Source organism: Etheostoma spectabile, chromosome 15, assembly GCF_008692095.1.
Source record: "Etheostoma spectabile isolate EspeVRDwgs_2016 chromosome 15, UIUC_Espe_1.0, whole genome shotgun sequence".
NCBI lineage: Eukaryota > Metazoa > Chordata > Actinopteri > Perciformes > Percidae > Etheostoma > Etheostoma spectabile.
The window spans coordinates 12,323,100-12,338,735 of NC_045747.1; the positions used below are offsets into that span (position 1 = coordinate 12,323,100).

Consider the following 15,636-nt stretch of genomic DNA (forward strand, 5'->3'; position numbering starts at 1 on the left):
CTCTCTCTCTCTCTCTCTGTGTGTGTGTACATGACGGGCTCTGTGGAGTGAAGCAGCCTCCGAGGCGTCTGACACCCTCCAGTACTGACAGGTGCACCTCTGTAGTGATACACCTCTTTAACTATTTGCTAAAGTAGACCGCGCTTTGGAAAGAGCCTGAACCATAACATACCTTTTTTTACAAAACCATTCGTTTTCCAATGAGTGAACAGTACAGGGGCGCATTGTGCTTTTACGCATGGAAGTTGGAATCAGCCTAAATAAATGTACGCATGGCTGTGTCTAGTCTCTTCGGAAGATGCTTTGGGGCTTAGCTTCACAGGGCGTCAAAAGCGGGGTTAAAAGTGAGCAACGATGCGGGGCACTGAGCTGCTACTCGGTTACTTTCTGGTTAAAGTTATGGTGTGCAACGCCGAGGGCGAGCCGGGTCAGACCGTCGACGACTTCATGCTGGTGACCGGGTCTACCGACTCAAAGGAAGGTGATGGAGGAGTCACGGAGAGCCTGCATATGGAGGACAAATGCCGCGGCTACTACGACGTGATGGGCCAGTGGGATCCGCCGTTTGTGTGCAGGACGGGCAGCTACCTGTACTGCTGCGGCACCTGTGGCTTCAGGTTCTGCTGCGCGTTTAAAAGCTCCCGGCTGGACCAGACCACCTGTAAAAACTACGACACCCAGCCGTGGATGATGACAGGAAGACCACCGCCAAAAGTGGACGTGTCGCTGGACACCGCGAAGGATAAAACCAACATCATTGTGTATGTCATATGTGGGGTTGTGGCCATAATAGCACTGATAGGAATTTTCACCAAGCTGGGTTTGGAAAAGATGCACCGTCCGCACCGAGAAAATATGTCAAGGTAGGTCATCATTTGACCGATGATTGCGTGTGCCAAATCCTGCAATTTGATCAAAAACTAGTCACAAAGCAACACGTTGTTTTACAACTAACACTATGAAAAAGAAGTTTAACTGCACGTAAAAGTGATCAACCTGGGGTTTTATTGGAAAAATGTAACAAACATTTCAGTTTAACATTAATTTCCTCAGTTGGACACAAGTTTGATGACACTTTGCATTGTTGCAAAACCTGTATGCCCAACAGTAAGTCACAAGCCCATAATTGTGAGTGTTACAGACAAAAGTGTGCTTTTTATGTTTATTGCATTTTCCTTGGCCTGTGCCTTTAATTTAAAATGACAGTATTGTTACAACATCACTGGCAATGGTGGCATTACATGTGTTACATGTGTTTCTGCTCAAGTTTTTTTTTGTCCAAATATAACTCAGAAAGTGAAGATGGTTATCCCAAAAAAGGGTTACATTCTACTTTGGGCTGGGCAATTAATATGTCTATTTATCTTCAGCATGGTACAATTGAAACCAAGCACAAGGGCCACTGTTGCACTGTTTTGGTATATTTTTTTCTGCAAATCAAATTCTGTAATGCGTCACTAACAGATACAACATGTATAGTTTGTTAAAAAGGCACCATGTGCGGATTTTTGTTTTTAGAATATATGTAAAAATGTTTGAAAAGAATTGCACAAAATTGCATATGGCAGTGTTTGTGAGCATCTAACACTTGCAGATAGTTAGTACACAAAGACTCAATCTTTCCTTAAACACATCAAACATATGCATCCACAGAGGCTTAATACTCTCTCCTCAAGAAACTGATTTTGGGCTTAACAATGTCCGCACGGAGCACTGCATTGTCATTGTTGTTCTGTGAAAGAGCCTGTAGCAGTCCAGCTAGTTCTCCTCCTTTAAAACAGATGCGTGTTGTGTTGACATTGCACCATAATGATTTAACTTGTACGCTGTAATTTAGATAAGGTGGATTTCAAGGCAGCATAGCAGTTTTTTAATATAGACAATGTTACTTGAATCCAAGCTGACACCTGTGACAAAAGTTAATTACACAGTAACTGGTGTAATTATGTCAAAAAACTGATTTTGAAGTCAACAGGCCTACAGGACATACTGAGAATAGCCATCATAATCAATTTAAGTCCTTAAATATATTATTGTATACATTTTTTTTTATCTGAAGATACACTAGAAGCTTACTCAGGGTTTGGATCGGTACACTCTGACAACATTGCTGGATGAGTGCGACATAGCACACTTTTGGTCACCCACAACCACACGCAACAGCAATGCTGGCAGTTTTTAAAGATGCAGTAAAATATGCGTTGGAAGCCCAGTATTCATGTCAAATTATGTTTTGACCTATCATTAGGCCCTGCAGTGGGTATCTAGACTGGTTGACACCAGACCCTTCTCAGTTGTAACAGAGTGGGTCTGGGGAAGGTTCATTAACAGCCCATTTCCAAAGAGGCGTCACCAACGGATGCTGCTCAAATGCCTCTGGGCGCAATTGGATAGACCTAAAACCAATCGGAGCGATGAAGGAGATAACGTATGGTAAGCAACGGAAATATATCTCAACCACTGAGCAGGTTGCATAGCTATTGTCATTGTGTAAATGGTTGTGATTGGTGCCTCGATTTTGAAAAATTGGAAATGGGCTTGAATGGGCTCTTGGCCATTCACACTTGCAGAGCTCAAATTTGCCAGGAAGTTTGTCAGGGTTTTCCCAGGCAAGTGGGTATCAGGCTCTGCCGTCATAAATCCACTGAGCCCTTTAATAAGCGACACCCTAACCTGATGTACAGTAAGCTGCCTTTAAATCCTACAATCCCGCAAGCTGGCAGGTCATAAACTCAGTGGCAGGACCCAGCCTTATATCAACATTGTATCTGCTCAGGTTTAACTACAATGGCAGGCCCAACTCACTCTCATCTGAATTCCACACTTTGCTCAGTTTTCCAACCACCATTGCTGTGACAGCCTTACCAATAGCTACTAGTTAGCAACCCCTCTAGTATGAGAAATGTTTTATTATTATGTCCCCTGACCTCTCTTGCCAAAGAAAAAAACATGGTTTCAATATGAATTTTTGAGCGAGTGTAAGAGTGCAGGTAAGTCAACAGGGTCAATTTTTTAAGGGGTACTTATGAGAAGTGACACTCTGAAAGCCTTCAAAAACAGTTGTATAATGTTGTCTGTGGCTTTGGAGGAAGATGTGTCCAGTTTGAGAAAATAACTGCAATTATGTCATGGTGATGTCATGTGGGTTATGTTGAAGTGGGGTAGAGAAACTTGGCATTAATAACTTGAGAGGTGGACCATAACAGATATGGTGATTCTTGAGGCAGAAAGGGTCTTGAGGCAGAAAGGGTCTAAAGAAAGACTGTTTAGTAGCAGGACATGTCGGATCCAGTTTTTTGGAGTTTGACCCATACTTAAGACTTAAGGTCATGGATTTCACAGACTTTGCTGCTTAAATGTTAAACTATTTAAAGTATTTTTTTTAATTAAAAAAGGAGAGACTTGTGAGTACCCACAGGAACGATCTTCATTCAGATATCTTGGGGTGAGAGGTCAAGGGACCCCTTTGAAAAAGGCCTTGCCAGTTTTTCCTTTGCAAAAATGTAGCCTTAATTTGGGGCTCTATTTAGCCCCTTACCCAACAAGCTAGCTGGTTTGTACCAATGAATTCCTTAGATTGTCTAGCTTCATGATACTAAAATCTTCATTTTAGAGTCTGCTACAGCCTTGTAGAGACAGTAATGTCGGCTGAAATCGCAGATAGTCCTGTTTCTTTAATGTTTAACACCGGTCTGACACTCCAGGCCTATTGACTGGCAAGGCACTTGAGAGTACCGGAGGATTTCCCGGTCCAGGCCTGCCGCAGTTTGTGTTCCTGTCTCCTGATTTTTGTTTACCAGGAAGATAATCTTTCCCCAACCTTATCCAAGTACATAACCTGTGTAGACTTTAAGGTGGTAGATAAAATATGCTCCTATCATTTGTTTTTCAAACCGATACATAGGTTATTTCAAGGGACACAGACAAACGCTTAACTTTGTCATTTAGGACTTGTTGCACTGCTGGCCCATAATGAATCTGTACTTGTTTTTTTCCTGAAAAATGTAAGTGATATTTCTGAGATTGTTCTTCATTTTTCCAGAGCTCTTGCACATGTTATCCGCCATCCTGCCTCAGAACATATGGACGACAATGAACTTGGTCCGCACTACGAGAACATACAAACCAGAATCACAGTTAACAGTCTCCGTAAGTACAGACATCAGCAGCACACAACACAGCTATACACCTACATATGCACATGACAGATCAGGTTTTTGTCAAACACTGGGTAGCATATATGTATTTACTAATGCTGCTGCCACATGCTTTCACTAATGGGTATCACACCACAACAACCAAAGAGATACTCATAAACTCAGAGATTATATTTGAAACAAATATAAACCTAAAATTGTGAGCCCTCTTTATTTGATTGCCTATCCTAAATTAGCTGAAGTGGTGGAAGGAAAAAGGTCACTCCCTCCACAATCCTGCTGGTGAAGCAATTAGTTATGCCCTCAGCAATCACTTAACAAATACACTAATTACCATGGACAACCTAGAGCTCTGCTTCTTAGCTAATACTTATTGTATGCAATGGCCTCACATATTATATTCCATGCTTATTCTGTAGGTCATAAACACCTACACACACACAGACAGAAAAGATGTCTTATTAATGCTAAACTGCTTACTGCCTTTACAGCTACAATCAATAAATACCCCCCCCCCCCTTCTCTAGCTGAATAACTTACACCTTACATTCTGTACAGTTGAAGTTAGAGGCCAAGGAATCAAGAAAGAGTAATTAAGCCAGGTTATGATTTAATCTTCAGTTACAGTATAAAAATAATTAGAAAATAAATAAATCACATTAAGTGATGTACGGATATCCCTTATTCTAGATGCTTCTCAAGACGTCACATTTGAGGCAGATGCAAATCCACATTAATGATTATTCACATGATATGGAAAGCCAGAAGTTTGCATGTTCTCTTTACAACGTAGGCGTTTAGCAGGTGATTTCACTGAGTAGTTTGGAAGGTTTGCTAATTAGTGAAAACATCTGCTGTAATCTGTGGTTGGAATGAAAACTGCCTGTTCTTGGCACACACGGCAGATGACTGCCCATTTTAAATACACATACAGGCTTTAGTGGTGCAAATTTCTTAAGCAATTTAAATGAGCAGACTGGCTGTAATTAATTAAAATTTAATTTTATAATTTAAATAAAATGCATACTTTATTACGAATCAAGAAAATGAAATCCACAATGTCTAGATGAAAAATAATCTCAGATTTTGCAAAATTACAAGTATAAACAATCTTAAACCCTAAATTTCCAGGCAGTCAAGACAGACATTGACAGTTTTCTACATGTGCTGTTTATCTGAAACCTAAAGGTGATCTTTTAGCATTACTACCAAAATGCCACTGTGGTTTATGTCACCTTACAACTTTGTATTCACATTTTACCATCCAACTGAGAAATGCAATTTAACATCAAACATAACTAACCTCAGACATTCTATTTTAAGAGCTAGCTGTAATTTATATTTTTGTTTTAACTGAGCTTTTTTTTTTTACTCCCCAAAATGAGCTGAGGTAAGGTGTCAGCACTGACATGATAACAATTAATCATTCTAAAGTCCTACCTTGCCTCTTAGCAGAATAATTGTAATTTCATTAAAAACCAGCCAACACGTTAAGACTGATCTTCTGAAAGAGATACTGTATGCTATCTTTGGTATGGACAGTATTATAATTTTAATCAGCTATTGCAGTATAACAAACCTGGGTTAACTTACTTTCTAAGTGCACATTAGGACATTTTTTTTATACTGTTATTCTGCCTGTATATTGTGACGTTCAATACTTGAACAATGCCCGTTAGAAAGAAAAAGTCGGTTCACAACACAGGGGAAGTGCTTGTCCACGGCTTTTTGATGCGGTGAGCAGCAAACTGTAGGTCAACACACTAAGGAACTTGTGTCCTGATTTAAAATCCCATTTGTCCTGCCTGTAACTGGAGCAAGTGAAAGAAAATGATCAATGATGTGAGATAACACATCATTGTACTGTAAAGCAAGTGCATTCTCACGGATTTAAAGGTTATCACTTTTGTAAATAAGTGAAAATTGTTTTGAAAAGATGTGCAGTTGTCTCACCCCACCTGCCAGCTTTTTTGAGTCAGAAAACAACGTTCTACCAGCTGATCATTAAATATTTAGTTTTACTTTAAGTCCGTCATCTGTAGTATTTTTCCAGATTATTACAAAATGCCACAGTGCATTATAATAGCATTTACCATATCCACATAATGTAGATTTCCAGGTGTATGGCTGGGGTATCAAAAAAGAGAAGGCACAAGACAGAAGATAACTTTTGTATGATAGATACCTCCAGTTGATGGGCTGCACTAGTTGCTATGAAACACCTTAGACAAACACATTTACAGTATACATGTTAAAAGATGTATGTTTTATTTAAGATGAAAATTTGCTATTTAATTCCTATAATACTACACTGAAGAAAAGAATGATGTAGCTCTCAATTGTTTGGTGACCTTGGATGTGGAGAGCCGGGGCACAGTGTGCTGGCTGCTGTATCTTACAGGAATGTATGGGAGGGATTCAGTGTAATAGAGTTCGCGACAGCACAGGGATGATTGTTGTTTTCTTGACAGCAATCCTTACAAGGTTACAAGAGGTGAGGTGATATTTCTGGCCACATGGATCCGACCTGTACTTGTCCTCTCCAGATGTCCTTTCTAGTGACAGGTGTGACTATGCCCTTGCTATATTAGTCCCTGTATATTATGGATAGCGGTGCAAAGCAATGATTGAAATACTCCAAAGGGAGCCCCTGTTCCTCATCTATTGCCTGTCAAAGATAACAAAAATATGTTTAACTGGGCTAGGAGCTCTCGTTCTCCTCAAGACGCCAGTGTTACAGTTTTTGTGAGCCGGGCTTCTTTGGCTATGGTGGCCCAATGGTTAGCACTGTGGCCTCACAGCAAAGACGGTCTTGCTTTCTAGCAATGTTTCCACGCTGGCCGATCCCCACTGATGAAGGTCCGTCTGCAGGACCTGGAATTGGTAATTGAGAGTTAAAAAAAGTATTTTGAGAGAGATTTTTTTTTTTCCAGAAATAAAAAATATAATTTTTTTATATTGAAACCTTTTTTAGTCTCAAACATTATTATTTTTTGCTATTGGTATGAAAACTTTTTCTCTCAAATTATTTTTTTTCTCTAATAAAATGCTTTTTTGCTATCAGTGTGATAACTTTTTCTCTCAAACATTTATTTTCTCGCATGTTTTAAAGAAACAAATCTATCTTCATAGCTGGCCATGTGCACACATGGGGTAATTGTGAAGTGTGGCTTCTTTTTACCCCAGGCAGTCAACCAGAGAGAACAAGTCTCTGTGACAGTCCATTTCCTCACTGCCAGATAGAAGTGTATTTCAGCAGCATGACCCCTAACATCAGCTGAGATATGGCTACCAAATGTAGAGTCTACCTATCGTTCTATTTTCTACCTGTCATGTACTGTACTCTGAACTGTATAATGAAGCCTCATATCTTTAAAGAGACACTTACAAACTGACAATAAAGAGAGCTTGAAAAAAAGTTTGGGTGGAGAAACATGGGTTGTTTCACTTTCACTTTTTTTTACTCTAAAAAAAGATAAATATAATTTGATTTTCGGTTCTAGTTTGGAGGTAGACTGGTTGACAACAGACCCTTGTCAGTTGTAACTAAGAATGGGTCGGGGGAAGGTTAATTCACAGCCTATTTCCAAAGGGGCGTCACCAATGGATGCCGCTCAAATGCCTCTGGGCGTAATTCATACTTTGCAGTCACGTGATCACCGTGGATACCTGGCAGGCAAGAAAAGCCGACATTTGCTAATGTGTTCCATCGTGTGAACGCTAAAATGTTATTTTATAAATTATATCCTGATTATTAACTAAACCCATGTAGAAAGACTAATACAGCGTCCAGCGTATGATTTTAACTCTGCGTGTGTGTGTTAATCGTAGTGGTCCATATCTGTATAATCTGTGCACTCAGAGTTACGATGTAGCCTATATTTGTAGACATTGTTGCCATGCCTGTTCTTATCAGTTTTGTTTTAACCAGTCCCTCCAGGAGTTTGCTGCCTTTTTAAGATAGTTGTGGCCCAAAATGCCTGATTTTGCGGGAGCATTTGTAAAACATTGCGATAAAAGTAGCGATGCCTTTTGTTTCGTTTCTGGACTGACGTTAGGAACCGCATGACCATTCCCACCTTAACCCTTCCATGGTGTTCGGGTCTGTGGGACCTGTTTTCAATTTTTGTATAAAGAAAAATTATGCTATTTATTATTTCTTCTAACTCACTGCTATGAAACTTGTGTCCTCCTCCTACTGGGCCTGCTATGTGTGTGTATGTGTGTGTGTGTGTGTGTGTGTGTGTGTGTGCGGCATGTCTGTGTGTCTGTGTTTTTGCGTCTGTATAGTACGTATGTGTACGTGTCTGAGTCTGTTACGTTTATGGTTAGTGCATCCAATTACACAACAACTATCTAGCATGTCTTTTTCACCTCAAAACACCAACTTTCGTAAAGTAAAACTGGTGACATCCTGGCAAGATGATTATCTTACTAGATTTCATTGCTAGGAGACTGATGTTCTTGCCCGTCAGCTAGTAGTTGTGACGTCACGTGCAAAGACCTAAAACCAATCAGGGCGATGAAGGAGATGACGTATGCTGATTTATTAGACATTTGCCAAATCCAGTCAGCAAGACTGCAACAACATCTATTTTAGATGTGAAGGCCTCTAGTGTTGTTGTTTGCTCGGTTTTTGACAACGGGAAACATCTTTTGGAAATAAGACACTAAAAAACAGTTGCAATAGCTGATTCAAACAAGTGATGTTCCAGTTGTTCCACGGCGGCAGCAATATTCGTTATGTACAAAATCTGCTTCAACGTCACTGCGCTATCGTCATCGTCATCGTGTAAAGCCCGCCACAACGGCTGTGATTGGTGCCTCGATTTGGAAAAATTGGAAATGGGCTTGAATGGTCTCTTGGGTGTTTTTATCAAACAATGCACATATACATTTGTATATGTATAACTTAGATCAACTGATAATTATGAATAATGCACACAACAATTTGAATATAGTGTTTGAGTTTCAGGAGTCCGACAGAAATGGAAAGATATTGACTCAGAGATAAAAGAATATTTTCATCACTAACTTAAAAGTAGGGTGCCTGTAAATAAGAGCGCCCTTCTCCATGTACCATTTATTTTGGGGCATACAGCTCCTAAAATACTCTCTTAAATCTTTTATGAGTTCCAGGGTGGTGTCTGTGTCTGGAGTGTTAACTCACTTACTTCCCGCAACAACCATGGAGTCTTTAACCTTACAAGTCTTGAGAAGTGGCCTACTTTCTTCCAGCAGCTGACATAAAAGCTGTGACTGACAACAGTACAAGCACAACTACACTCCGTCAACACACAGTCACATAAACACTAAAGAGGGAGATAAACAAGTACATATCAGCACTTCAGTTTAAATTGAGTTTGGCATCCTGAAAATAGCAAAGTTGCACCAGATGTTCTCAAAAGCACTGTCCTTAGTTTATAACTGCAGTGAAATCTTAGACTAGCTTATACATAGAAGAGAATTGAGACCCAGAGACTAAAAATAAATGTTTTTGACAATTTTGGAATACCAAATAGTTTGGCTAAGTATATTAATAATATTTAAAATGATTTACTTTCAGTGGCGTGGCTTCTACATTAAATGGGATACCCTGACATTGACTGTAGTATCAGATAAGTGCAATGGGGTGCGACCTCTGGCTCACCCAGTAGAGTGTGCACCCCATGTAGGCTGAGTCCTTGGCAACGGGCCGAGTTGGATTCTGACCCGTGGCTCTTTGCTGCATGTCGCCCCCCTTCTCTCACCCTTTTACGGTCTTTAAGCTTTCTTGTCAATTAAAGGCCGTAAAATCCCCAAAAATAATCTAAAAAAAGAAAAGTGCAATGGTGACCACACAATGCTAATGGCTAATCACCCTATTTACACATGGTTTAATGAGCTCATCTGAAAGAACACTACATTTGATCTACATATTTTATTGTTTGGTTTTTAACAAACATGTACTCCGGATTTCCTTAAAAGCAGTGTTAACCATTTATTATCTGGTCAATAAATTTCAAGTGGAGTACATTCTATGTATTCTATGAAAGCAAATCTAATTTGACTTTTAGCTTGAACAAGATCACATTGAATGAGTGCCTGTGTCCATGGCCCACTTACGATATTGTATGAAACTGAAACAGGTCAACAGGCCCAGAAAGGAACCTGACAAGGTAACACAGATAGATTTGATGCAGATATTTCCTTACTTTTGTTAGTAAAGCATTTATAAAAGATTCAGTGAGGGTTTATGAAGACAAAACCATCACTGAGTTCAATGTTATCAGTACATGACGTGAAACTGCTGTGCTGTCTTTCTCAACTTCAGTTTATAATAAGGCCTTCAATAAAAGTGGATAATACAGGAGCTTGTTATAAAGACAGCCTTATCATAAGAAGAACACAGTGGCACCTAGTTAAATTACCTCAAAATCTGATGTTACGCATAACATTACCTCCTTGAGGTGTGGTGGACTGAAATAATTGTCAAAACTGTCCTCTGCATCATTTCATGAGACAGCATTGATAATTTGAGACTTTCCAAATTAAGTAGCACAGTAATAAAGTTTCTTGCTGACCAGTTGGGAATAAAAGCCTAATTAACCTATTTTCTGTAGTAATGATCTGTTTTTACCAGACAGATTCTAGACCAAGAACTAGTAGACTCAAAATTTAAAGTCTGTAAACTTGAACCATTGACAATGGCTGTGATGAGTTGATGGCCATCTTTTATGTTAATAGTCAAGTTATTAGTATTTGACTTACAGTAGTTTATAACTCTTCTAAATCAGGTTCAATAAATCATTTTGCAAGAGGTCAAGCTTTAAAGGAGTAAGTAGTTAATGATCAAATCTATCCACATCAACTATTGGTCAATGAACATGTACAGTATCTCTCAGATATATATAACACACATGCAGCAGTTCCTGTGAATTGTTAGTTTCAATAATCTCCTCAAGAGAAGACACTTAACATGTGTTTGCTCTGTCATGCCAGAAGGCAGGGGGCCAGTCTCTTTGCTGTGCACCCCTTAATTTACCAGATGTCTACTGCAGGATTAGTACAGTTTCACAAAGAGCAGTCATGACACTCCAGCTGGGTCCCCAGAAAAGCCTACTTCCGGGAAAGTGACACTATTCCACAATTCTATCTTCACATCCATTCATCAAGCTGATTTATATCCTGGGATCACGTAACAGTCCCTTAGAGAAAATCAAGTTTAAATTAATAATTGTATTTTTTTAATCATTTATTTAAACAAACAATAGATAATGTATCACATCTTGTATTAGCTAATGCAAATGGTCACACATTTTTTTGAACAACACACTGAATTTTTGCATTAACGACTTGTGTTTTTCCTCCTTTAGATAGCAACCACATTAAAAACGTGGCTCAAGCATCAACATTGATAACACAGCTTTACCCGGCTGTGGGACACATTACCAGCCCCTATGAACAACCGGAACCTGTCAAGGATCTCAACAAGTATGCTACGCTGAAGGCTGTGGGTAAGGTTTGATCTTCTTAAGTAGCACATTACATCCTCTATGAATAAAACCTACTTAATCAGGGTTACCCTTCATCATGTAGAGAGGAGTGTCATGGTTTAATTGAGTGTACCATGATCAACATCATCTTTAATCTGAGTAATCATTAGATTTATACATTCATTAGGAGAAAATGTATCTGAAACGTTTTTATAATGCTTTATGGAATCCCAGTAAAATTAAATGTGGTTAATTTTGAGTAAAACATTGATTGTCTCAACAGACAAAAACACGTTTTTAAAATGTTCTGCTACTGATATAAGACAATGTTGCTTTTGCCGTTTTTCAATCTTTTATTTATCTCCTTCAGACGCAGAAAGAATTCTATTTACACAATGCATGGTGTAAGACATGTACTTATGTACAACATTATATTTTTCTTTAAATAGGAACCCAGTTGGTTTGAATCTCCATCAAATCTCTGGCTGACAGAAATCGTTGTCAGTTAATCCATGGTCCATCATTGCCAACAGAGAGGGGAACTGAAAGTTATTTATAGAAGGAAGTTTGTTGTCCTTCTTATGTGCTAATTTTGGAAAGTCTGCAGCAAGTGCCTGGACAAATGCCTGCCTGGGCATTTGAAACAAGAAATAACAGAAAATACCAAAATAGTATCACTCATCAAGATGATTCTTAAAGATTTTTCAAAAGCCTTTTTGTAAAGTACGTGTACGTCAATACAAATACATTCCTGCAAATCATAAAATAAACAGCCAACAGGTAATGTTGACAGTCTATGTTATGGAGGAGTGGAGCACATATGTTCAGGCACACCTCCAAAATGTAGTGGTCCCTTTTGTAATTTAAAATACTAACACAGTTAGTATCAGTTTATGAAGTGAAAGTAATTGATATTCCACTGCTTTTTATGTTGATTTCTGTTGCAAAAATAATCATCACAGTGCCATTTCAGAATCAGAATCAGAATCAGCTTTATTCGCCAGGTATGAGGACACATACGAGGAATTTGTCTTTGGAGCATTGTTACTCACACTGTGCTTACACATCAACCAAAACAGAAATATACACACTAATATATACACAATATATACATACTCTAAACAGAAACAATATAGAGGCATGAGTGCAATGAAGAGTTCAATACAATTATTTAAATGTGCGTAGTGCAAGGGTACTGGGATAAAATAGTATTATGTTATTATATCATTATATTACAATATCGAAGAACAAATAGTCACATTTCACCGACCTTGACTTTTGGCCAACAGTTATCTCTGCCTGAATAACATTTGAAAGTTTGCAGAGAAAAAACAAATGAAAGAAATGTGCAGAATCAAAGTGTGGAGTGAAGGTATTTGTGGATCTGTATTTGATGGTATTTAGCACAGTAAAACGGGAGTCTTTTTTATAGATTAATCAATTAGCTATGGCCATGGAAGGGATGACAGCTATCAGCATGCATGCAGAATGTCCAATCACATAAAACAGCTCACTCTCTTTGTGATTCTCCTTCTAACAAACTGATCACGAGGGAAAATAAAAATAGAGCAAATCTTAGCTAATTAGACTGGGGACAGGAGACAATCAAGAGCATCAAAACATAAATGAGTTGAGGAGTGGTGATTAGATGCAACTATACTGTACACGGTGAGCCATTTGAGCCATTGTGGTCCTAATAAGTGTTATATACCAGCACTGATTAGGGTTTTGCTGGAGTAGCTACTGTAAAGGATATGCTGCTCATCACTACATCTCTTTCCTGTACCATGAAGTGAGCATGGTGTGCTCTGCCTCAAATATTGCTCAAGTGAATATTGTTTTAATACATTGTAGCACCTGATTGGAGACATAAAATCTTTAGCTGTATACATTTAAATATTCATAAAAACAAATTATAAGCAAATTACAGCAACTGATTATGGCAAGACAAATACCAAAAGACAACATATAGTGTGCAGTTATTTACTGGCATACCACCTCATTCTTACTGAGTTGCAGGTGTTGTTATAAAATAATTTTGTATACCAGAACACCAGCAAATATTCAGTGAAGTTGGACTACAATTATTATCTGACCTCATACAATATTTTAGCTTTTTTTTTATTAAATGAAATTTTACATAATAGCTGACAGGAAGGCATAATCAAGAAACATATTTTAGCATGTTCTGGTTGTGTGAAGCTACCACAATTTAGTGAACACTATTAGCATTCTACACTACATCCCTGTGCACCAAGGGCATAATTTCCGTTGGGGATGGCAATAACATGGTGTAATGACATGTTATTGGGTTGTGTGGCCGGCGCTTAGCAGTGCATGTATGTGTATGCCCTGGGTTTCGGTTTGTTAGCGCTGTATGCGGTCCAAAAATGAATACTTGCAGGCATTCACAGGGCCGATAAAGTACCTCTTCTTCCTCTGCTTTTGCTGCTGTTTTTCAGATAAAAAGTTGTCTATAGCCTATAATAGTATTAGCAATTAGTAATAGTGTGAACACTATCCCAGCCATACAGCAAAAGCAACTTCCGCTTAGGTGTTGAGTTCATATAACAACAATCTTTCTCCAGTGTAGCTGTAACTAAAAATAACGGTTAAATACAGGTTTATACATATACCTGTGTATGTTTACACAGACAGACACACACACACACTCTATCATGTTGTTTATCTGTATTTGTTAGCAGAGAAAGCTAATGAAAGCTTCTACAGCCACCGGCGGCAAGCAATTGAGATGACATCCAAGGGCAGCCTTCCCATGGAAGCTGTGGATATGGAGCCAGAGCCGAGAAATCCTTACAGCCCACCAAGACAGATGTCTGCAAAGCAGAACGGACATAAGTACAAAAGCCCCAAGAGCCACAGCTCCCAGCCGCTGTCCTACGGCTCCAATACTGCTGCCAGCCCGGGGCAGCTAAGATCCTGGGAGAGCAAGGACATGCTGGGACTCCGACAGAGCTATGGCCAAAAGAAACTGTGCAACATAGAAAAAGAGCTGCACACCACTCGTTACATGCCCCCACAACCATACTTTGTCACCAACAGCAAGACAGAAGTGACAGTATGAGGGACTGTCTAAGCACCAGGCTTAAAAGCAGTCTGCATTTAAGGAAGGCAGTAGCTGCTGACTGGGGGTGGTGTTGTAAGAAATCAGCATGGACTATAGTATGTGCCGTTGTGCATGTGATGGGCAGCATTTAAGTTGCCACGTAAAAGTGAAGTGTACTGTAATAGGATTCGGTATCAATCACTGTTTCTCAGGAGGGCACAGTGATGAATATGCTGTCATCGATATTCATAATAATAATCCAACTGCTAAAACAAAAGTTACATAACTCATATATAACAGTGGTGAGACATGTGACACTTACAGTACTGTTGTCAGTATTTACTGAGATATCATTGGACCTTGACATTTAAGTATAGTATATAATTTCTTTTAAAAGGAACATTTTCCACCTTATCTAATTAGTGTTGATGGTAAATGTAGTAAATTCCTGTGCGTGCTGTATTGACTCAGAAAACTGAGTTCTCCTGTACCAAGATGCATACCCAGCAAAAACCTAGTGTAACCAAGTAGTGCCTTTACTTTGGCATGTATTACCAGCGTAAACCAAGATGGCAACAATTCTTTATTTTCTACATTGTCAACGGCATAGCATTACAGCTTTGCTACTTCCATTTTTACCTTTCACAATAAAAGCCCAACTTAAATTCACTCATCCTTTCACTAATCGGCAATTCAACAAAATAGCTCAAAATAATGTTAGGTGACGAACATACTCACTTAACTAATCAGTCACTCCAGGATTTCGCGGCCTTTTTATGAGATTGTTGCAGCCCAAAAGGCCTGATTTTGCATATACCTGTTGTTGCAATGTCTTTTGTTACAACACATATAATGGTATTATTCTTAAAAATAAAATGGAAACTTATTTCAGGGAAAATAAACCTACTTTGGGCTGAGTTTTCCTAGTAACCTTACC

The 15,636-nt window shown here is 38.9% G+C and overlaps 1 protein-coding gene and 1 long non-coding RNA gene across 2 annotated transcripts; one reads left to right on the plus strand and one right to left on the minus strand.

Annotated features, from left to right (window-relative positions):
* Nucleotides 1-45: 45 nt before the first annotated feature.
* On the plus strand, nucleotides 46-15,250 carry shisa9b (shisa family member 9b). The gene is made up of 4 exons (XM_032538241.1): nucleotides 46-863; nucleotides 4,043-4,149; nucleotides 11,513-11,653; nucleotides 14,335-15,250. The coding sequence occupies exons 1-4, from the start codon at nucleotides 355-357 to the stop codon at nucleotides 14,715-14,717; spliced, it is 1,140 nt and encodes a 379-aa protein (XP_032394132.1). The 5' UTR covers nucleotides 46-354; the 3' UTR covers nucleotides 14,718-15,250.
* On the minus strand, nucleotides 7,703-9,004 carry LOC116703482 (uncharacterized). Its single transcript, XR_004335446.1, has 3 exons — nucleotides 8,964-9,004; nucleotides 8,461-8,464; nucleotides 7,703-7,797 (listed from the first exon to the last, which is right to left on the minus strand). It is a non-coding gene; the product is annotated as an uncharacterized LOC116703482 (long non-coding RNA).
* Nucleotides 15,251-15,636: the final 386 nt, after the last annotated feature.